Below are 22700 nucleotides of genomic sequence, written 5' to 3' on the forward strand. Positions count from 1 at the left end.
CTGGTGCTAGTGTCTATGCATTGTCTTTTACCCTCCCCCTGAACACGTTTCCTTGTGAAGGAACTTGCACGGGGAGCAGGAAGAAAAGCAGTGTGGGATTGCTCAGCAAATGCAGAGCCAGAGGCCTAAGGTGATGGGGAGGGTGAAAATTTGAAGAGCAGAGGTTGGTAACAGAGATCACCAGTCTTCTGTGTCTGCCACTTTTTGCTGCCACAAAGCGTTGAGGATGAAATCCAGGCGTGTGCTCACAGGCCTCGGCCTACCGCGGCTGCTCCTCGGCTGCCTCTTCCCAAACCGCCCGATGGGGCGGACGCCACGGCCCACGTACCAGAAAGGATCAATCTCAGGACCTGGAATTCAAAGCAATCAGTGAAAGGCACTTAAAGGCAGCGTTTCTTGAACGTCTCAAGAGTGTTAGATGACTTATTGCTCGTCTAGCAAAAAAAACCCCAAGGCTACAGCCAGATGTAGAACCTGCTGGTGCCTTTGAGCGTTGCTTTCCATGTGGAGAGCCCAAAGATTCAGCTGATTAACTTTCATCCATCTGGGCAGCAAGCTGCAAGTATAAGCCAACATACCCATTGAGTTCAGGAGGGCACAGCGTGCTTTAAAACTCATCTGAACACTGGAAGAGGTTGTAATGCAGCCTACATCCAGAAAGGCCACCATAGCTCGCTGTGTCCCCACTTTGAAACTGTCTCCTCTTAGCTGAAGAAGTCCTGGAGCTCCTATTGCCCGGCCTCCCCTTGTGCTGGACGCACCAGGTAAGCTATCTCTACAGGCTAACAAACCCACTGGGCTGCAGAAGGGGTTCCTACACGAGAGGTAAAAGTGAAAAGCTCATTCTTGTTTGCTTATGAAGTTGTTTTGGTGGATGGCTTGTTTCTTATAAAGCATCTGAAGTACACTTGATTTGTTCTTACAGACTAGTTTTAGTGGTGGGGGGGTATAGTTGTATTAAAAGACTAGGACATAGCAACGGGGAAAATCTGCAAAGCACCAAGGAAAGGCCAAATAATTCCAAAGCCAGAGAACTATCAGGAGGAGGAGAAAAACATCAATGTAAGAGCATTATATATCACAGAATGGCTGGAAGGGACCTCAGAAGCTCATCCAGTCCAACTCCCCTGCCAGAGCAGAACCACCTAGAGTAGGTCACACAGGGACTCATCCAGGTGGATTTGAATGTCTCCAGAGAAGGAGACTCCACAATCCATCTGGGCAGCCCCTTCCAGTGCTCCCTCACCTCAACAGGGAAGAAGTTTTCCCTTGTATTTCTTTGGAACCTCTTCTGTTCCAGCATCTACCCATTGCCCATTGTCCTGCCATTGGCCATCACTGAGAACAGCCTGGCTCCATCCTCCTGACACCTTCCCTTTAGGTAACTGGGCAAGGCAGCAGGATTTTCCCTTGTGTGTTTTGATGCTTGAACATAGAAAATTAAAAATCCCCATTGGCTGTAAATTTCTCCATAAATACATCTTTTAAGTCTTTCTATGCAGTGTTTGACACCCCTCCTGCCCACCACAACCCAAGTAACTTCATGTATTTCACCTGGATGCCTAAAAACTGAGGCTCCCAACATCTCCAGTCATCTTTTTTATGGTGAAAGGTGTTCCACCAAGAGCCCACACACCTTATTCCCACTTGACATGGTATCATCAGCCTTTGCTCCTTGTGGAGAGGTGAGATTTCCTGATACAGATATTCTCAGAAGCGTTTTGGACTGGGGGTTAGCTTTTACTGGGGCTGTATGGGACTGCCCCTCACCCAGCCAACCTCAATTCCTCACAGCATCTCTGAACGGAGGCACCTCAACCATTTGTATTTTGCCTTTCAGACAACTTGTGGTTCCAGACAGAAATGAAGATCTCTGGAAAGCACACTGAAGCTTCAGGCCTTTGCTTTCTTGTCACTGTATAGAAGTAGTTGTGAACTACCCCAGGTCTACAGAAGACAGAAATTTGATGGTATGCTGCCTCACGTTTTCTTTGTCCATCTCTTGGACATTAGTGTCTCTGAAATTCTGCAGCTTGCCTTGGCCAATGAAGGGCTGTGAGGAGGACATTAGGTTCTGTGCATGCACTTACAAGTGTAAATGGAAATACAGGACCCCCTCCTTTCCCCACAGGAACACCCACATGGCTTTGCAGCTGCCTGACAGCCCGATCCTGATCCCTCAGCGGCACCATCGCCTTACATCAGGTGACGCTTGTACTTACTCCTGTTGTCTATCTGATGTTTCGATGGCCTGCTCTGTCCTGAAGCAAAGCTGAGCGAAACCAAGAGCACCAGCACGTAGACAGTGACCAGCTTTAAGTGCTTGGGTGACCACTGGGCACGTGGTGTCCACAAGATCAGATGCCACATGATGGAGCAAGCAGTGGGAAGGCTGCAAGGATAAAAATGAACGAGGAACATTTGTGAGTTAAAGCTCTGAAGGTAAAGGAAGGTGGTAACTTTATGTTCCTACCCATCAGAGATGTTTCATGACTAAATTCTGTGAAACATTGATGCTGGGACAAGCTTTTCCTCTTTAGATCAAGAGGGAAGGGCCTCAGGTTGTGCCAGGGGAGGTTTAGATTTGATATTAGGAAAAACTTCTTCACTGAAGGGTTGTCAGCCCCTGTGCCAGGCTGTCCAAGGAAGTGGGGGAGTGCCCAGCCCTGGAGGGACCCCAAAGCTGTGGAGCTGAGGTGCTGAGGGCCGTGGGTGAGTGATGGGCTTGGTAGGGTGAGAGGAGGGCTGGGACTCCAGGAGCTTAAAGGGCTTTTCCAACCACACAATTCTGTGGGGATGTTGTGGGTATTTCTGTTTGAAGGCAAAGGCTTTGCAGTGAGCTGGCTACAGAGGCAAGCCTGTAACTGCAGGGGTTTTCTCACCGCCAGTGAAAGCCTCGTGTCAGGGCTTCACACTCGAGTCCTGGCCCTCAGCTCACTGCTGGCTTGGTGTGTCCCTGGGCACTGGCCACCAAAGTGTGTTTTATCCACTACCTCCATCATCCTTCCCTCACTTGCAAACTATGTCTAACATTGACATTTTACCCACTGTTTTTACAACAAAGTGCATTTCAGTATGAAAAGGAACACTCCTCCTGTGTCCCCACTCCCTTTCCCAGCCAACATGCAGAACTGCCACTTCCAGGTATGGTTTCCACTGGTAGATGTCCTGATCCTGTAAATGCTCTCAGGTACAAACAGATCAGAAATATCCCCTGCACACACTCCCTGAGAAGGGCTGTGCAGCACAGCAGGTGCTGAGCTGGGACAATTGCACCCAGAGGTGGAGGATCAGGCTCAGGCTTCCCTGCACCCCATCCCTGGCGCTTTGTAAAGGCTTGTTTGCAGCGCTGGCACAGGCTGTCCCGTAGATACACAGGTACAGGGAATCTTCCCAGCTCTGCCTACACTGAGGCTTCTCTTTGTGTACTGGTGGCATTTGCCCCTCCTTGCTGCCCACAGCTGCTTTCAGTACAGGCAGAGCAGGAACACAAAGCTCTCGATGCAGGATGCTCCCAGGCACACTGCACAGACACCTCAACAAAAGCACTTGGAGAACCTGCTCGTGTCTTTCATCAAAACCTCCTTAACCTTTAGTTTCCACTCGGGGTTTGTTGATTTTTTTCCCCCCTACACTGACAATTACTTGACAGGCAGCTTACTAAAAAGTTACTTTACCCCCTGACTTCCACAGAACTGTGGATTAACGTTTTCTAACTTGAGTATCTCACAACAGTCAGGACTAGATGCAAAACGACACAGGATCAATTCTGCCTTCAGGTTCAGCTGGTGTCTATCTCTTGTTGCTCACAGGACTGCTGACAGGGTTTCCAGATTACTCACAGTCTGCTTTTGTGACTTGTTTTTCTGGGAACTGATCAGAAAGGAAAGGCTTGCTGTGGGCTCACTTTTGTTGATAAAGGACAAAATACAGTGGAAAGCTTTTAGCACAAGCTCCTTCCTAAGCAATGCTGTGTCTCAGCCTCCTCCAGCTGGTCCTGTACCTGAGTCTGCCATTCTGGCCACCTTCTAGAGTTGCCATCAGTTATTGAACTTTCTGCTCCTACCCTTGACCTGGCTGAGATTTCAGTGAAGAACATACTGCTTGCTGCTCCTCACATACCCTCCCTAAATAATCAGGGGGCTCAGCACCTCCGATCCTCTCTACTTTTTCCTCCTTCTAATCATCCCACCCCTGTTTATATGGAGAGAAACCGAGGCAGAGATAACAACACAAGCTTGACTCACACACTCCATTTCCAACCATTAAATGACCACCAAAAAGTTTTACTGGTTTCAGCAAAACTTGACACAATTAAAGTTTCAGGAAAAACTCTGGAGCTCAGCAAAAGTTTAGGTCAACTTGCCACCTTCTGCTTGGTCCCTAAGCTTTCAATTTTGGCTGAGCAACACCACTGATAGGAGAGGAGAAAGTTAAAGCCATTAGCCAAGCTACAGGGAAGCAGCAGGGTCGCAGCTTGCCATGGGTCTGCCCCACATGAGCAGTGAGAGACCAGCCTGGCTCTCCCTCTGGGCACACAGATTTCTCTCAGCACACCAAACTCACTCTGCTGCAGATCCATCAGGTCTAAGCTTACTGTGAGGACAAGATGCTATTAACTCTCTAAAATAGCATCTTACTTGGACTCAGCAGCTGTGTACTCCCCCTGCGCTGCAAAAGCGAGTAGCTTTCGTGTTGGAAAGCAGCGTTGGCAATCCCTGCAGGAGATCAAAGCCTGGGTGAAGCCAGGCCTGTGGCCACAGCCCTCAGTGCAGGGCTGGGGGACAGGAAAAGCAGCCTGGGTGCTGCAGGCTCCTGTGTGCTCTCCCTGCAGGGCACCTTCAGCCAGGCTGCACCGGTGCCCTCTCCATCACTCCAAAAACTGGGCACAAGAGTGCAGAGTGCAGCTGCCTACATTAGTTCAGGGGAGGGAAAGCCCCAAAGGAAAACAAGGAAACCCAGAGGGAAAGAGCCAGGGAGAAGCACTGAGGCAGATAGAGGGAGGCACTCACCTGTCTGCAGCCAAGCTGCTCCGCAGGTAGCCACAGCTCCGAGCAGAAGCTGGGCAGCTGCTGGGGGCTCGTGCCTTTTATACTGGAGGGAAGTGGGCTTGAAGCAGGGGGGGTGAGTCAAGAGGTGGGCCAGGAGGACGTCAGCAGTACTAGTGAGCAAAATTTAAATGTACAAAAGGAGGGGTAGGGAAGTGTGGCTCTGTTGGAAAGCCATTGATCAGGGCAGGGAGCAGGAGCTGTGGTGGAGCTGGGGGATTCTGAGGGGGGACTGGCAGGACAGAGGGCTAAGGGCCCCAGCCCACCCAGGGGAGAGAGGAGGGGAGGAGGCTGCTGCTACGTCCCTGGGGATGAGGGGGGGACACAGGCAGAGCTGAGCAGCACCAGCAGCCATGCTCTGCACCAAGGAGCCAAGCTCTGCCTGCTGCCCAGCCAAGACATGGGCCCTGAGGCACGTCTGCAGGGGCAGAACACCCATGGCAAGGGAGTGAGGTGTGGGGAGGAAGAGGGGACACGCAGTGGGAAGCTCTCAGGGCCACCAAGCTGGAGCAGTCAGTGCACACCCCCCTTCCCAGCCCTTGTTCCTCTTGCTGTTGTCCCTCCTCTGCTTTTTGCCTGGGATCTCACTTGATGGCAGCTCTTGTCCCATCCAGCCCTTAACCCACAGCCGGCGTCAGTGCACCCACACGTAAGATTTAGGCCGTGTGGCAATGCAGCACCCAAGCAGCTGATGAAATCAGTTGTGATTGAGTGCTTAAGCAAGTGCTTACTGGTAGGAAGTCGGATGTGCATCAGGTTAGTATCTGGAGCAATATTGTGTTTGTACAATAGGCGTCTCTTCTGCGCTGGTATTTTTAGCTCTGTCTCCTAAGTAAGGTGTCAGTGCAGTCTTGCCCTTGGAGATCTCACTGTTTTAATAGCTGAGACTGTGTTGCCTGTCAAAGTTTGTGGAGGAGCAGCAGTGGAACTGGCAGATGTTTCATTCCCTGGGCACCATCCTACGAGAGGCTGAGATGGGAGGCATCTCTGGGCTGCCCAGGCACTGCAGGCTCCCTTGCTGAGGCCTTTGCAGACGCAGGGTTGTGCTCTGCTCCTGGTGAGACTCACTAACCTGAAGAAACCACTAAGCTGTGCTTAGAAGAGGGGGCTCAGAGGCATGACCTGATCCACAAGCAGAGGCTGGGTAGGAAATGCTGCAGTCCCATTAGGATGAAGTGGAAGTTGAACAACAAATCTATCACAGGCTTTGTCTCTAAAGATGCTTCCAGTTGGGAAAGCCTCAAAGTACAAATGACACTGTTGCACTGCAGGCACCTCCCAAAAGAAATGAGATTATGGGTTTTTCCCTAGGGACAATTTGCGGGGTGCTTCTACAAGGGAGCTTCTACTGGCATTGTTCCCGGCTCTGCCCTTACTCAGTACCCAGGCATCGAGTGGGTGACCTCAGCACAGTGGGGTATGGCCACCAACTGTGGGGACTGCAAGAATTGTCTCATTTCTGTGTAACAGTTTGCTCTGGGGCATGTTTATGGACACAAATGGTAAAGAAGCCTGAGAAACACTCTTCCGTTCTCCAGTTTCCAGCTAGTAACAGCTACAACAAGAGTCTTCCTCATCCAGGCTTTCAAGAGTTTACTCAGACTACTCAGGATGACAACTGCAAAACATGGAGAGCACTTCAAGTCCACGATAGCACAAAAGGTCTTTCTCCAGCTAACACAATCAATAATGTATATCCACACTTTCCTCAGCAGCCTCCTTTCAGCGTGTTCCCTTTGAACCTGCCAACGCTCCCTACCTAAAGATCAATCTGACCCGGGAACCAGGCTTCCGCTGCATGAGCTCTGGCTGCAGCGTGGAGGGGGATCTTCTTAAAGCTCCTCGTGGTTTTGCATCATAGATATCTTCCCTTACAGCTCTTCACATTGTTTTTTAGACCAGAAATGTGGGTATCCTTTCTTGATCTCTAGCGAGCGACTGCTGGAGTGAGGGCTTTTTCTCTCCGGGATATGTAGGAAGGACCCTGCCCTGCTCAGCAGGGGATCATTTGAGATGATCCTGTCATCTCAAAACAGAAGTAAAAGCCTTTTTCATCCTCTTTTTCTAGCCTTGCTGGTGCTGCAGCACGAGCCTTTGGGTGGCCCGGATCGTTTCCACCGATCGATACCTGCGTGGCAGTTCCCACGGCAGATCAAACTGCAGCGCTTTCATCTCAACGTGCTTTGCTTGTTGGGAAAAGCTGCCTGCAAAATAACATGCCATACAAGGGAAAATCATTATTAGGAGAGACAGCATTTCAAATGCTCTAGTGTGACGAGGACTGAGGTCTGTCTACTGCTGTTTCTTGTTTTTTGCTGGTGGCCAGCAAAGAAGAGCTCGGGAAGAGACTTAACAATTAGCAATGAAGACTAATAAACCATGTGGCAGTCTATTTAAATGAGGCATTCCTCTTACCAAAGTACTGCTTTACTTCATCCTCACTGACTGGTAGTTATCATTTCTTTCCCCCAGCCCGCAGCTGATCTGCCAGAGTGTTCTTTTCAGTACTCAGAAGCTTCACAGAAGTCATCCTGACTTCTCAGGGCCTTTGCAGCAGCTGCCACTTTGTTTCATTTTACTTTGTCACCCTGCTCATAGCAGGGCTGAGGAAAGCTGAGGTCATGCAGCACAAAAATGGGGAAGCCACTCAGATTTGAGAGGAACTGGAGGGGGAAGAACTGTCAGGGGAAAGGGGTGATGCAAGAGGGAACAAGGGAGATCATTTAGCGGACAGCCTGGTCTGCAGTGAAGAGGCAGAGGTTTGTGGGTTAAAACCTTCCTCTTTTTTCTGTGGTTCTGAGAGGCTGTGCACATGCTCTCTTCTTGGGAAGGTCTCATGTCCATCAGTTTCCTACCCCACACCCAGCCAAGGGCTTCTGCACATAAATCTCCCGTGTAGGTTATGGGAGGCAGGAGTAGGGCTGAGCCTGCTGTTAGCTGAAACATCTCAGTACCAAACTCCACAACCTGGGATGCTCTAAACCCAGAACTTCTATCTGTACTTCTTTTAGAAGGAGCCTTCCACAAACAGTAGGTGAAAACCACCAAAGCAAAATCATTGGATGCACCTGGATGGAGAAACATACACTCTCTCCCCCCTACCCCCCAGCCTACAAGTCGTTGTTTCACACACCAGTATGTGAATAGTTTGCAAATGTCACAAACCACTGCCTGCCCCATGAATCCACCCATTCTTCTGTACAGGACTGCTGTGTGTGAAATGAAATAAAACCTTGCTGGTTTTGCTCAGCCTTGAATGAGAGGGAGGGATAACACTGCCCCTGGTGCTGCCTGGAGCTGGGATTCTTAGTTGGGAAGTATTCGATGACTGGTAAGAGGCCCGGCTGCACCCATTGAGTTTGGGGGATTCATGAAAAGTTGTATTGAAATCTATTCGGGAAGCCACATCAATCGAAGCAACTAGGTGGGACTGTTAATTATGTGTGGCTTTACACCGCTGCCGTTCTCTGCTAACGTTCAGGCTCAAAGGGAAAAATGGGTCTGGCTTCATTTAGGAGCGTTTTTCAATCGGAGGAAGGGGACCATCTAGTGGTTAACACAGAAATATCGTCTCGCTTTTAATCACTGAGCTCGGAATGAACCTCCACACCTCAAATCCAACCGTGTACCGAAGCGAAACCAAACTGCATAGAACACAGCTTCTGGTAAGTCAGACTGCACAGACAAGTGGTTACTGCCAGCACAATTCCCAGTTTGCCCAGTTCTTCCAGTTAGCTCATGCTTTCTGGAACAGTTAGCATGTAAGTGGGCAGCTCATGTGTAGGCTACAGCCCAGGACATCAGTCTGGTCTCCCCACACCCTCCTCAGAATCAGAATCTCAAGGATTGGAAGGGACCTCGAAAGCTCACCCAGTGCAACCCCCCTGCCAGAGCAGGACCACCTAGAGTAGGTCACACAGGAACTCAACCAGCTGGGTTTGGAATGTCTCCAGATAAGGAGACTCCACAACCCATCTGGGCAGCCCCTTCATCAGCACGCTGCTGAGGCTTCACAACCGAGTCAGAGCTCGGGTGGAAAAATCCAAGTCAGGCTTGGCATGGTTACAGCCACCTCTGGAGCCATTCTGCTGACAGTACAGAGAGAGGGAGAGGACTTCTTCTGATTCTTTGGTTGTTCTCCCTCCCTGCCAGGAAGCTTTTGCACAGTGGTTGCAGATGTGCAGCCTCCAAACCCAGCTGGGTATGGTGAGTAGAGCCATCTAAGCAAGAGCAGGGAAGACTGCAGTCCCAGGAAACAGAGAGAAAATCAAGGAAGGAAATATTTTTGCCTCTCTCAAACATCCAGCACTTGGATGTTATTTTCAGGGTGCCAACATTAGGCCAGCAACAAAGGCTTGTTTCCAGCACTGGAGTGGAGTGAGATACAGGACAGAAATTTGCACATTCCATGAGCAATCGCTTTGTCAGGCAACTTAAACTGCTCTTTGAACACTGCACGCTTCAAGCAGCAGCTGCCTGGGTTTCCAGGCTTTGCTGAGGCCAGGTCAGCATGTGAGCATGCCATTTCTGGGGGCAAAGCACACTGCAGGACTAAGTCCTGCAGGGGATCTGTTTAAAGGAGCAATGCTTCATTACATGAAACTAAATTTTGGCTTTGTAAAGGCTCCCACGGGATAAAACTTTGGCTGTTATGGTGCTGCCCATGAAAACAATAGTGGAATGTATTGGAAAAGTGTCTGTAGGAAATGTAAAACAATGTTGTTGTTTGTGGTTATTTTAGGTACTCATAAATAACCTCTAATGACTCACAGCTTGAGAGATGAGCTAAAACACAGCAAAATACAAGCATGGGGATCTCTTGTTGCTATTCATAACCAGGGCTTAAATAGCTTGAAGACATGATCAAGATAATTAGAGATGATGTTCTCTTCCAGCACAATAGTTGCCAGATTATACATTAGTCAGGAAAAGGCAAGAGTCTCACTCCCAATCCATTGATTAAACACCTTTTAGGTACTTGTAAGTGTTGATAAAGTCTCCTCTCAGCCTTCTCTTCTCCAGACTAAACAGCCTCAGGTCCCACAGCCTCTCCTCATAAGGAAGATGCTCCAGTCCCCTGATCATCTTGGTGGCCCTGCCCTGGACTCTCTCCAGCACTTCCCTGTCCCTCTTGAGCTGAGGAGCCCAAAACTGGACACAGGACTCCAGATAAGGCCTCACCAGGGCAGAGTAGAGGGAGAGGAGAACCCCCCATGAGACACTGGCCAAAGGCCTATTGCCACCAATGGCTGCTCTAGAGAACTGTTCATGGTGGTTTTAAGGATCTTCTTGGCTTGTAAAGAAGCTTTGTTGTCTCCCAGTCACCAAATCTCAGTTGTCTGTCAACTGTGTGATGAATCCCACAGATGTCCAATGAGCCCATAGGTCTGGGGCAATCCTTCAGTGACAACTAGAAGTAGAAAACTATTTTAAGTGGATGAAGATTCAAAGCAAGCACAAGAACTGCCCCAGTGAGCAAACAACTCACCTAAATCTACAGAACTTGGACTTGGGATTTGTGTCTGGAGACCCACTGTCCCCTCATCCATGGCCAAGTCTGTCCCCAGCCTCTGTCCTCTTTGGTTGTCCCAGCACAACCGTGGCAGGATTATGGTTTTAACCTTTGAGTTTCTTTTTTAACTCACATCAGTTTGCTGATCTGGCTCACCACAGTGCCCCACACACAGTGGTACTGGCCCAGGCCAGGTGGTAAAACCCAAAGGTTTCATGGGATGATGATGGGGGAGCAAAAGGCAGAATAAAATTTTACAGAGAGATGTAGAGTTTGCAAAACTGCATCGCAGCCAGAAGTTCCCCACATCATTAGTAGTAATGTAAGGTGCCTGAGAGGGGTGCTGCATCTCCCCATCCTCCCGTTACAGCCCAAATCCAGCCTTATGCAGCTGAGTGGGAAAGAGCTGGACAGCCTCTGCAGCCCCTGCTGCAGCGAAAGGCGTCATCAGCAACGACAGCAAAGGGGAAGCAGAGGTGGTGTACCATGGCAAATGGCAATGTGTTCCCCAAGAGAAAAAGGAAAGCTTCCTGCAAAGTGCCAGGGAAAGAAACTGTCTGAGATTGACACTCATTGACATTCGTAAAAGTACTGCAGTGCTGGCCCAGGCCTTGGATCTCAGGAGAGAAACATCCCTTTCGTTTGAGAACACCAAAGCTTAGCATAAAAGCCATAAAACCAGAGAGATACAGGTTGTGGCACTTGTGCCAACACAACGAGGTTATGGTACATCTGCAACGCCATTAATCCCCTCCTGAAGACTGGCACGGGGGATGGTTCCTCCTCTCCTGCACATTTGCGTTACCGTTACACGTACACTGCACACACATTGAACTTATTTACGTGGGGTCTGTCCCCTTTGGGCACATGCTTTTAATCACAGGCTCTCTGGGTCGTCATCTCCGTGTTCTTTCAGCCCAGAGCATGGGCATCACCAGTTTGTCAATGTCCTTCCTCCCTATCACCGTCACTACTCCTTCACCACCGAGTTCCGACGCTTTGCTTTGTGTCTTGCTCTACGTCTTACACCTACGTCCTGGACGTCTGCAGGTAGCCGACATCTGCACCCTAGGTGTTTTAAGGCAGATGAAGCTAAAGCTAGAAGGGAACGTTCTATGTCAAGGCCATAAGCCTCAGCACGGGTTCTCCCACACCGCCTGAGCGGAGCACGGCTGCGCGGAGCAGGCAGCCGGCGGGGAACGGAACAAAACGGGGCGGGGGGCGCCGTGGAGCGGCAGCGCGGCTGTCAGGGCCCGTCCTGCCCCGCACCGTGCCGCCGGGCTCTCTGGGAGCTGTAGTCCGCGGCTGCCGGGGCCGGTCCTGCCCGGGAGCGAGCGGGCGGGCCCGTGCCGGCGCCGGGCTCTCTGGGAGCTGTAGTCCGCGGCTGCCGGGGCCCGTCCTGCCCGGGAGCGAGCGGGCGGGCCCGTGCCGGCGCCGGGCTCTCTGGGAGCTGTAGTCCGCGGCCAGGGCGGCCGGGCACGGCCCTTCCCGTGGGGCAGCGCGGCCCGGCCGAGCCGCCATTTCGGGAGGCCGAGCGTTGGTCGCGCTCGGTAACGGTGTCGTCGGGCGCGGGGCGGGTGCTTCCACCCTGTGCTCTTTCCCTTTACGCCTCCTTCCCCTCCTTTGACTCCTTTCTATCTCTCGGGTCCGCCTCCCCTCCCTCCCTCCCGTTCCCACCCTCCCATTCCCTCCCCTCCCCGCCGGGCACTGCGGGGCCGGAGCCGTGACCCGAGCAGACGCCGCCGCGGCCTTTTCCCCGCTGCCAGAGGCTCTCGTCGCGGGGTCGCATGTCCTCTATCCAGAACCTCCAGTCCTTCGGTAAGAGCCGCCGGCGCCGCGGGGCCCCCAGCCGCGCCGAGCCCCCAGCCGCGCCGAGCCCCGCCGGGCCGTGCCTCGGAGGCTCGCTGCCCCTGCAGCCCCGCCTGCTCCCGCTGCCCCTGCAGCTACGGCATCCCAGGGAGATACTGCTCAGTGCCTGCTGGCATCCCAAACTGGGCTTTTCTGTCAGCTCTCGGCCCCAGAGTTGCCATTTTTGTGCGTGGGTGGGGTGGCTGTGCTTCGTGTCCTCTGCTAAGGAAGGGGACGGTCTCCTCAGTTCCCGTTGCTTGTGGGTTGCTGCTTGATCTCCTTGCCGATGTCCCAAAGCCTGGTAATACGCCCTGCAAAGGGTACTGTTTATGTAGGCTGAGCTGCCGATGGTCAGTCATTTCTCCTGTATTAGTGTCCTGGGCTGGGGTTTGCCTTTCCTATCTGTAGGCAACAGAGCAGGTTAACACTTTATACAGTAACTTTATCGGGCTTTTGGTCTCAATTCAATCTCTAATCTTCTGCACATAAAAAGGTTGCAGTTGTCACGATTTGGGAGCTGCTCCTGTGCCCAAAGGATAGGGTTGAAGTGATCCAGTGTTAACACCTTCAGCTCTAAACCAGCTCTGCTAAGTGATCTTCACACTCGAGTTCCCTCTTTCTGTCAGCTTTTATTTGACTGGAATGTTCTAGTAGTTTTTGTCCCACAGGCTCTGGAGCACAGTGAAATGCCTTAGTAGGTGTTAAGCCAGTCAAGCTTCCCAGTTCCTGTGCTGTTTGCATCCTCGTCCTGCTTTCCTATTGCTTTAGTGCTCTTGTCAGTCTTGGTTCTCCAAGGGTAAATCTGTCTGCAGCTGAACTACTTCTGTTCTATTTTTCTGCTGAAGGTTTGCTCTCTCGGGGCATTTGTTTCAAGTGGTTGGCAAAACTTGTATCGGTGGTTTTAGGTTTGAGTTTTGGATGGAAGTTGGAGAAATGCCTGCACTTCAGGGTGGTTCTGATCAGTATCAAAAACTAGTTCTGGTTTGTCTTCAGGCACTTCATGCATAAAGATGTGTTTGGAGCTAATTATTAGGGAACTTGTGAGGCTGTAAAACCTCTCGACAGTGGGAGTGTTCGGTGTGAGAACAGAGACTTGCAGAAATATAACTTGGAAACCCTCCTTCTTCCTAAACTCCTGTGCTAGATTAAATTTAAGCTTGGAAGGATTTGGGAAGCGACCTTTCTGTAGCTTAAATGAACTTTGTTACAATTCTTGCCTGAAGCTACTGACTGGCAGCCGGGTGCTGGTTTACAGACAGCCTCTGGCATCTGTTAGTGTCTGTTGTGTTTTGTTTACAGCAGCAGCCAAGGATTACATCCCTGCCTTAAACCACTGGTATTGTGGTAGTTCAGGTATAAGGCTTTATGTTCCAGACTTGTAAAGGGGCTGGTTTTATTTCTCTGTCCTTATCAGTTGATCTGAGAAAAGATAAGGCTTTGCTGTCTGACATAAAACACGTGGCTAAAACTCACGTGCACTTGCTGCTTAGGTGCATGTGATGTCTCCTGGAACCGTGGAAAAAAGCTGGAACACAAAAAGTTCCATTGAAACATAAGGAGAAACTATTTCCCTGCTGAGGTGAGGGAGCCCTGGCACAGGCTGCCCAGGGAGGGTGTGAAGGCTCCTTCCTTGGAGGGCTTCAAACCTGTCTGGACACCTTCCTATGTGACCTGATCTAGGTGAACCTGCTTCTGCAGGGGGGTTGGACTGGGTGATCCCTAAAGGTCCCTTCCAACCCCCACCATTCTGTGATCCAACAGTTCTGTGTTTTGAAATGTAGGCTTTCAGAATTTAGAGTTTGCAAGAAGTCTGACCTGATCTAGGTGGACCTGCCTGTGAGACTGCATCTGGAATCTTGTGTCCAGTTCTGAGCCCCTCAGATCAAGGACAGGGAGTTGCTGGAAAGAGTTCAGCACAGGGCTGCAAACATGATGGATTGGAGCATCTCCCTTGTGATGAAAGGCTGAGGGAGCTGGGGCTCTTCAGCTTGGAGGAGACTGAGGGGTGACCTCATTCATGGTTACAAATCCATAAAGGGTGGGTGTCAGGAGGATGGAGCCAGGCTGTGCTCAGTGATGGCCAGTAATAGGCCAAGGGGCAACGTGGACAAGCTGGAACACAAGAAGTTCCAAAGAAACACAAGGAAGAATTTCTTCCCTGTTGAGGTGAGGGAGCACTGGCAGGGGCTGCCCAGATGGGCTGTGGCGTCTCCTTCTCTGGAGACATTCAAACCCAGCTGGATGAGTTCCTGTGTGACCTACTCTAGGTGGGCCTGCTCTGGCAGGGGAGTTGCACTGGATGAGCTTTCCAGATCTCTTCCAGCCCTTGAGATTCTGTGTGACTCTGTGAAACGGTGAAATAAATGGCTACTGAGAAGCGTTGGAGCAGCTGGATGTGATCGTCACGAGCGCTGTCATTACAGTACTCTGAGCAGCGTATTTTTAAACGGGGAGAATACAGCAAGGTTTTTCCTTAAATAAAGCTCTTAGTGAAGCAAGCAGCTCAAGCTTTAGTTTCTGAGCGTGGGTGATTGCATTTGTGGGAATGAGCTGAATCTTTCTCCTCCTGCAGACCCCTTTGCTGATGCAACAAAGGGCGACGACTTGCTCCCGGCGGGGACTGAGGATTACATTCACATAAGGATCCAGCAGCGGAACGGCAGGAAGACACTGACAACTGTCCAGGGAATTGCAGATGATTATGACAAGAAGAAACTTGTGAAAGCTTTCAAAAAGGTGAAGTTGCTGATTTGATAATATATTCCATGAAGGGATTTGATAGACTCACCTGGACATGTTTCCTATGTGACCTGATCTAGGTGACCCTGCTTCTGCAGGGGGGTTGGACTGGATGATCTCTAAAGGTCCCTTCCGACCCCTACCATTCTATGATTCTGTGATATGATGTTTCTTCACTCTTACCCAAGACACATCACTCATTCAGGGTGACCCTGCCTTCCTGTGTCTAGTGACACTGATTTTTGCTACAGAGTTAAACAGTTTGTTCCTATAAAGAGTTAAATGATATTCTGAAGGTTTCACTAACATTTCCAAGGTATCTGAATGTGAAGGATAAAATCAGTTTAAAGCAGAACTGTTGAAAGTAGAAGCATTCCTGCTGCTGCCATAGCTGGATTGCTGCTGAAAATGGACATCTGGAGTTTCCCCAGGACTAAAACATTTATTTACAAACAATGTGCAGTGGGAAGGCCATGTCTGATGACTTTGTTTTCCATTCTTGCAATGGATGTTGGGCAGTTCCTTCTGCATAGCAGCCAGCCTTTGCCTGAATTTACCATCAGCAGTCTAGTTTGTGTATGTATGTGGCAGTAGATAAGCGTGAAATAGATGTAGCCTTTGCTTTTCTTGGCATCAGTAAGCAGCTTCTGTGACCAAGTTCTGCTGAAAGGACTTAGTAAGCAAATTGGTAATGTTACATCAGATGTCTTACAAGATGAATGTTTCTCTCTAGAAATTTGCTTGTAATGGCACTGTGATTGAACATCCTGAATACGGTGAAGTTATCCAGCTTCAAGGTGACCAGAGAAAGAACATTTGCCAGTTCCTCTTGGAGGTGAGAGACTGCAGATAAATATCTAAACCCCTCTGGAAGCAACACAGTGACAGGTGGAACTGACATTAATTAACCAGCTAAAGATGTCCACTAGAGTTCCTTTGCATTTTCAGCCAAATGGTAAAATGACACTTGCACTGTGAGACTGAAGCCCCTGGTAAGAACCAGAGCACTGTAGGATGCCTTAACACACACCACTTGTTCTGCAGCAGAGCAGCTGGGCTTCTTCCTTTGTAAAATCAAGTGTTTGGTGCCTGCTGTAATGTCGAGGCTGATAACACTATAGATGACAGAGTACTGTGGAGTCCTGTGTCCAGTTCTGGGCTCTTCAGCTCAAGAGAGACAGGGAAGTGCTGGAGAGAGGCCAGCACAGGGCCACCAAGATGATCAGGGGAGTGGAGCATCTTCCTTATGAGGAAAGGCTGCGGGGACTGGGGCTGTTTGGAGAAGAGGAGACTGAGGGGGAATCTCATTCATATTTACAAGTATACAAAATGCTCGGTGTCAGGAGGGTGGGGCAGCACTTTTTCCTATTGTATCTGGTGGCAGGACAAGCAGTAATGGGATGAAGCTGCAATGCAAACAGTTCCATTTAAACATAAGGAAAAATTATTTCCCTGTTGAGGTGAGGGAGCCCTGACACAGGCTGCCCAGGGAGGGTGTGGAATCTTCTTTGGAGGTCTTCAAGACCCACCTGGACATGTTCCTGTGTGACCTGATCTAGGTGACCCTGCCTCTGCAGGGGGGTTGGACTGGATGATCTCTAAAGGTCCCTTCCAACTCCTACCATTCTGTGATTCCATGATTTACTGAGGGAAATCACGATCAGAGGTGTTGCACTCTCAAAGAATGAGTGCTGGGACTACTGAAGTCATCAGATGTCCATTAAGGTTCTCTTATTTGTGTTAGTTCTGCTTGTCCCAGAAACATTCTGGAAACTAGAAAAATGGTTTATTGAGTAGATACTGTATTGCAGTTTCTTTAATCAAAAGAGAAGGTTGTAGTAACTTGGTATCAGTGTAATCCTGTAAATGTTTGAGCTTTACTGAAATATGTTGCTTTTCTCCTTTAGATTGGCATTGTCAAGGAAGAACAACTGAAAGTTCATGGTTTCTAAGACACCTGTACTCTCCTGAAGAACCCTGCAATGTTTGATCTTCTTTGGCCTGGCTTGTCTGTGAAAAATGTATCATTGCAGTGAATGGACTTCCCCGTTACCTGAACATTTAAAGTTTGATTCGGCTTTGCCTGGCTGCCTGAAATATGTGGTGTGTAGCCTAGAAACACATAAGAAAACTTCAGTAAGGTGGTAATGAAGACACTTGGGAACCTTCCAGTGGAAATGTTTCAGCAAGGGTTGTTCAGTTTAGTACTCTCTACCTGATTTTAACCTGTGGGTTGTATTAAAATAGTGTGTGGTGTTGCTTAAAAATAAAAGTTCATTCATACATGATATTCATATATTTTCTGGGATACCTGAAATGCTTTAGTTTAAGTTTTTAAACTAGCCCAACAGCTTCACTAAAGAATGGCTAAGCTGCTTTGTGGCAAGTGTAGCTCACTGCTGATTGAATAAATTGGAAAATCCACAGGATGAAGTATTAGCTAATGAATCAGGAGATTAGATCGATGTGCTCTTAGCCTGTAGCTGTAAGACTAGAGCTTTAAAGTCTCTTGTGTAGGTGTATTTTAGTAGCAGCATGATGAGACATAAATTGTGGCTGAATAAGTAACTGGATCTTTAAAATTTACTGCAGGGGCTATGAAGTATTAGCATTAAGCTTAGTAGGACTAAAACAAGCTGAACTCCTTAAGGCTGCTGTTAGTGAGAACATGCTGAACATGTAGGTCTTGCAGAGTACTGCCTAAACAATTGAAGGAGGTCATGGGATGTGGCATCTCCCCTGTCACTGAGGGAAGGGGAATGACAGTGAATTGGCTTCTGCCTTGACTGGGCATTTAATGTTGGCAGGCAAGGTGCTGCAATGAGCTGGTGGTGGTAACTTCAGAAGGGAGGGAGCAGGCTCTGCACTGACCTTGGGTTTTTCCTGGTAGGAAAGGCTTTGCTGTGGCTAATGGTTAATGTGGAGGGATTTGAAGTGGGTGTTACTGTACAGAAAGCTGATGTAGTCTGCTTTTCTACCAGGCAGTTCACTCAGTGTTACCTGAAGTTCCAATAGGTTTGTTCCCCCATGCTTTTCATCTAGTTCTAGTTAGCTGTAGGCGTTTAGGTGGGTGCTTTGAATGTCTGTCTCTACAGAATGCAGTTGCTTCATTTGGTGAAACACACAGACCTTGTCTTCTTGAGAGAGTCGTGGAAGCTTTGTGTGAAGCAGTTAAAAACATGCTGAGTTGGGAAACCATGAGAATAGGGGAAAGTGTTAAAATACCTTCTTGTAATACCATGTATTCTCTGGACAGGAGGAGACATTTCTTTACTGCTAAGGCTTATTACTAGCTTAGGAAAAAACCTGACTACCTAAGTAACCATAGACCAAACTGTATTACTTAATATCACTTTGCTTCCTGTTCAGACTTGCCTTTGTAAACAGAAATGATCGTTTTTAGCTCATTTGAACCTTTAAAAAGAGATTTCTTAATTGAGCCATGAACCTTTCTGGCACTAGCATCACGGAGCATTCCTATGACCATTTCTTTCTCTGTCTGGTCTAGACAATTCCACTGGTCAGAATCCAGTGTCTCAGTCTCCACAGATTCTGCCTGGTGTAACAGACTTAAGTGATCCACAGAAAGGATGTTCCAGAAAATTGTGTGCTGTTGCAGTGTGATGTGTTCAAGAGGAGGAGGAGGACACGTGGAGGGAGCTGCTGCAAAGACACAAAATCCCAGCACACAGAAGGAAAACCCAAAGAACAAGCCTTGCCCATTTGCAGAATAAAAGCCTTGTACTGCAAGTTTACCTAGTCCTGATTCATGGATGCTGAAGTAATTTGTCCTTCAGGGGTTCATGGCAAATGCCAGGAAACCTGATGTTCTCATTGCAAGCTTATTATCCTGTCCCAGAGGAGAACCAGGCATTCTCTTCTCCCATTTCACTGGTATTACATGAGTGTGTCTAGTGGCTCCTGAAGTGGAGATTAACAAATGATTAGCAAGTCTCATGTGTTACTGAGTCAGTCTGCCTTTTGGATGGCATTCCATTAACTTGTACTACCTGAGCTTGAGTCATTCCTCCACAGTCATTCTGCTTGGAAGAGGGAAGAAAAGGATTTGCTTTCTTCCTTTTCCTTTAAAAAGTCCTTTCTGACAGGAGGAACTTTGCAGGTGATAGGTGGCTTGGGTTTTATGCTGTAGTGCTGCTTCTTGAGTTTTGACCTTTGAAGGGCAAAATTAAGAGGGAATAAGAAGTAACACATTAGAGATGTAAATAGATGAGATTTGTTGTGGCAAACCTGTTCTTTCTAGAAGGAAGGCAGAAATTCTGTCCTTGTATTTTCAACTAGAACAGTGTCTCTATAAGAGACTGTATTGTTGCAAGCCAAAGCCTTTGTGCATGTTCTGGAGGAAAGGCTTCAACAACTGAATGTTTTATCTTTATGCTGAAACTTCTTTGTCAAAGCTCAGCCTGTTTCAGTATGTGTCTGTGTCTCAAAGAGGCTGGAAGACTGGGGAAGAACTGTTTAAATTACTGCTGTGAAAACCTACTTTCACTGGTTTGCAAGCTTCAATCTTTCCACCTCTTCCAAATAGGTAATGGTAAAGGATGTGGGCCAGAATGGTTGAGGCAGTAGAAGGGAATTAATAACACAGGACACTTTTAAGACCCACTCATAGGACTTGAGACTGGGCAGGTACCAGCTGCAAAGGTGGTGACTTCCCTCTGAGAACATTGTGAAGTCTGTCCTCCAGATCTCCAAACCCAAATTGCTGCCTTAGTGCTCCCCAGGCTCACCCACATGCTGCAGCTGGATGTGGGAGCTGCTGTTTTGGACTCCCAGCCTTGCTCTGCGTAGTTATTTTTGGCTGTGGTAGCTGCCTCTGCGCTGGTAATGCCAGAGTCAGGTGTCACACAGTCATCTGTTCAGAGCCAGTGTCTGCTCAGGGCAGCTGTGAGCAAGGAAGCCATTGCAATTTAAGTCTGGAAGCTGCCCACTTGTTCTTGTGTGTATTACCAGGCCCTGGGCCTGCTAAATCCAACCACGTGTTGGGGATGGATGTGAGGAGCACAACTGCAGCCATGGTTTCCTCAGGAAGATTGTCTCAATGGTGCCTGTGCATGATGCACAGCTTCAGGGGCTTTGCTAAAACCTTACCTTCTTGCACAGCCTAAGTGAAAAGCATTTTGTTCTGGAGGACTGTTTTGGTGAGGGAGGAGGGAACCCCACAAAATAAACCACCTTAGGAAGTAAGTTTGTCTGTTAAGTCCATTTTCATTAGATGGGGTTCTCCTGGACCGCAAAACCTCTGTAACATTTGTTGTTTCTGGTTAAAAATGCTAATTAAACTTCCTTCAGAGTTTGGCATTTAAAGCCCTGACTAAAAGCCCTTAGGTTAAAATTGTGAAGGGTTGTTAAGGTTTCAATGTTTGCAGTAATACTAATGAAGCGGAGCTTTGCATTTTGCCCTCTGCTGCTGTCCTGCTTGCAGTGGGGCACAGAGTGCCCTGAAGACACTCAGATCCATAGGGAGCTGCCAGTGAGAGGTAGCCCTGCTGCAGCAAGCTGCCACCTTACAGCTTGGGTAAGGTCTGTGATGTGCTGCTCTCTTACAGGCTGTGCTGCTCCAAGCTTACAGTGTAGAACAGATGGACCTTGAGTCCCAGTCAGCAATTCTCTTTTTCTTAATCCTCCTGGAAGGCTCCTGTGTACAGGATCCATGTCTTACACCATTGTTTCAAGTGCCTCAGGTGGTTCTTACTATGAAAGGACAAGGTTGGTATTTAGGCAATGGGGAGCCCTGGTTTGTAGGTGGCTTTGGGACCCAGCAGGGGTTCCTGTCCCTTTGGCATGCTCAGTGTTCCTCTAATTAGTGGTTGTTCTCCAGTTGCCACAGCAAAAACTTTTGAGCTGAATAAGGGGAAGATGACATCATTGTTTTGTGTGTGCTGGATGGGTGCTTCATGCCTACTGCTTCCAGTTTAAAACCCCCAAACCAGCTCAGAAGAGGGTTTGGACTTGGCATGCCTGTTTGGTGTTTGCTGAGGAGTGATCTCTTCTTTAACAACTCATAACCTGAGCGTTGCTAGAGAGTTGGGCCAGCAAAGTCTTTCAACATGAAGTGTGCTAATGTTGTTTTATGTTTGCTTTCCTGAAACAAATGGAATATGATGCTGTTATTAAGGAAGATGATTTGGATGGAAGCTAGAAGTAGTGTAATTTAGTAATTTGTAATCAGCTTCAGTTTCCTGTTAATGTTTCCTCTTGACTTTCTACCATCATCTTGCACTAAACAACTTTAAAATGTTGTGGCTTGTACTGGGATGTCAGAGCTCTAAGCCAAGATGGTCATACTGGCTCGAGGTCTGAAATTGGAGGTGGAATATATCATCTGATTTCTTGGATGAGCGAGTGTTTTGTGAGGAAGCTGGTGTCGTGTGCTTGAGTTTGGTCTCAGCTGTTCTAGAATGTCTTGCATCTGTGAAATGTGACAGCACATTTCTGAAACTAATTTGAGGTCTGGCTGAAAGTACCTGTGCATGTATAATAAAGGCTTTTTCCCATTTTAAGCCATCTTTGCTATGATTATGCAGCAAGAAGAGCCCTCCACGATCCTCAGTTATCCAAGTTGTGAGGGGAAGAATTCAGCAGCCGTGTTTGCACATCCAAAGGTGAAGTTCCTCAAAGGCAGGATGATGTGTGATCAGAGAGCAGCTCTGGCTTAAAGATTAAAAAGGGTCCTGCTGGAAAAATCGATGGAGGGGCAGCTCTTTATCTTCTGTCCAACAGAGAAAGCTGGATACCAATGTAAGGTGAACAGAGCGGGTGGCCGTGGGTGGTACCAACATATCCATACTTGGAACACTGGTGAAAACGTGGCCCTGCAAAGGGATGCTTGTTGGTGTCTGGTGTGGCTGCTACCTGACTTACAGCTGGAACTTGAAGCCCAGGTCTGGATTAGGCCTTGAAGATACAGAACAAAACCACTGGCCAGGTGGTCACCTGTGAATTGATCCCTCCGTTACTCAAGGTAATTTGTACCAGTGGGAATTCAGTATGAAAAAGGTCCTTAGAAGGAAGAATGGAAGAATATTTTCTTCCTTACCTACCTTTCCTTTAGGTAAGAGTCCCTTCCAGTACTAGCTGAAGTCACACTGAAACCAGATCTTCCTTCAGCAACGCTGCAGGAGATGGAAGGGGTTTCTGCAGAGGGTGGGAGGGAAGGAGGTGTCTGCATCATGCTGCCAAGCAGAGCAGCACACAGCCCTCTGGGTTGCCTCCACCTGCAGCCAGCCTGAAAAACAACCCCAAACCAGCCTGTGAAGTTGTAGAAATCATGAAGGCCAACGTTCAGCAGATGACACATGAGCACCCAAGGACAGAGTTTTACTTACAAAAGCAAGAGCTCGCTGTGGGTAGCAGCTGAGTGCCACAGGAGGAAGACAGAGGCAGTAGGAATGCAGGGGAAACAGAGGGCAGCACCCAGAGCTGCCTGGGAGCTCTGTGGGCCCTTCCCCAGGAGGGGGCACGTGTGTTCCTTGGAACTTTCTGTGTCTTGGCTGTGTTCTGTTTACCTGCTGCATCCGCCCTTCTCCAGTCAC

At 48.8% G+C, this 22700-nt stretch overlaps 2 protein-coding genes across 3 annotated transcripts; one reads left to right on the forward strand and one right to left on the reverse strand.

The window, feature by feature from the left end:
• Positions 1-177: 177 nt before the first annotated feature.
• LOC133625494 (prolactin-releasing peptide-like) lies at positions 178-5022 on the reverse strand. Its single transcript, XM_061996823.1, has 3 exons — positions 5013-5022; positions 2223-2392; positions 178-350 (listed from the first exon to the last, which is right to left on the reverse strand). Exons 2-3 carry the CDS (start codon positions 2368-2370, stop codon positions 178-180), a joined length of 321 nt encoding a protein of 106 aa, XP_061852807.1. The 5' UTR covers positions 2371-2392; positions 5013-5022.
• Positions 5023-12019: 6997 nt separating this feature from the next.
• Positions 12020-21668, forward strand: EIF1B (eukaryotic translation initiation factor 1B). Of its 2 annotated transcripts, XR_009818793.1 has the most exons (5): positions 12020-12378; positions 14981-15144; positions 15881-15982; positions 17055-17250; positions 18656-21668. XR_009818793.1 is itself a non-coding variant. In XM_061996920.1 (4 exons), the coding sequence occupies exons 1-4, from the start codon at positions 12348-12350 to the stop codon at positions 17097-17099; spliced, it is 342 nt and encodes a 113-aa protein (XP_061852904.1). In that variant the 5' UTR covers positions 12020-12347; the 3' UTR covers positions 17100-17435. The 2 variants fall into 2 exon arrangements, 1 of the variants encoding a protein (XP_061852904.1); XM_061996920.1 differs by lacking the exon at positions 18656-21668 and having other exon boundaries at positions 17055-17435.
• Positions 21669-22700: the final 1032 nt, after the last annotated feature.

The sequence above is a fragment of the Colius striatus genome, chromosome 5 (genome assembly GCF_028858725.1).
Source record: "Colius striatus isolate bColStr4 chromosome 5, bColStr4.1.hap1, whole genome shotgun sequence".
NCBI lineage: Eukaryota > Metazoa > Chordata > Aves > Coliiformes > Coliidae > Colius > Colius striatus.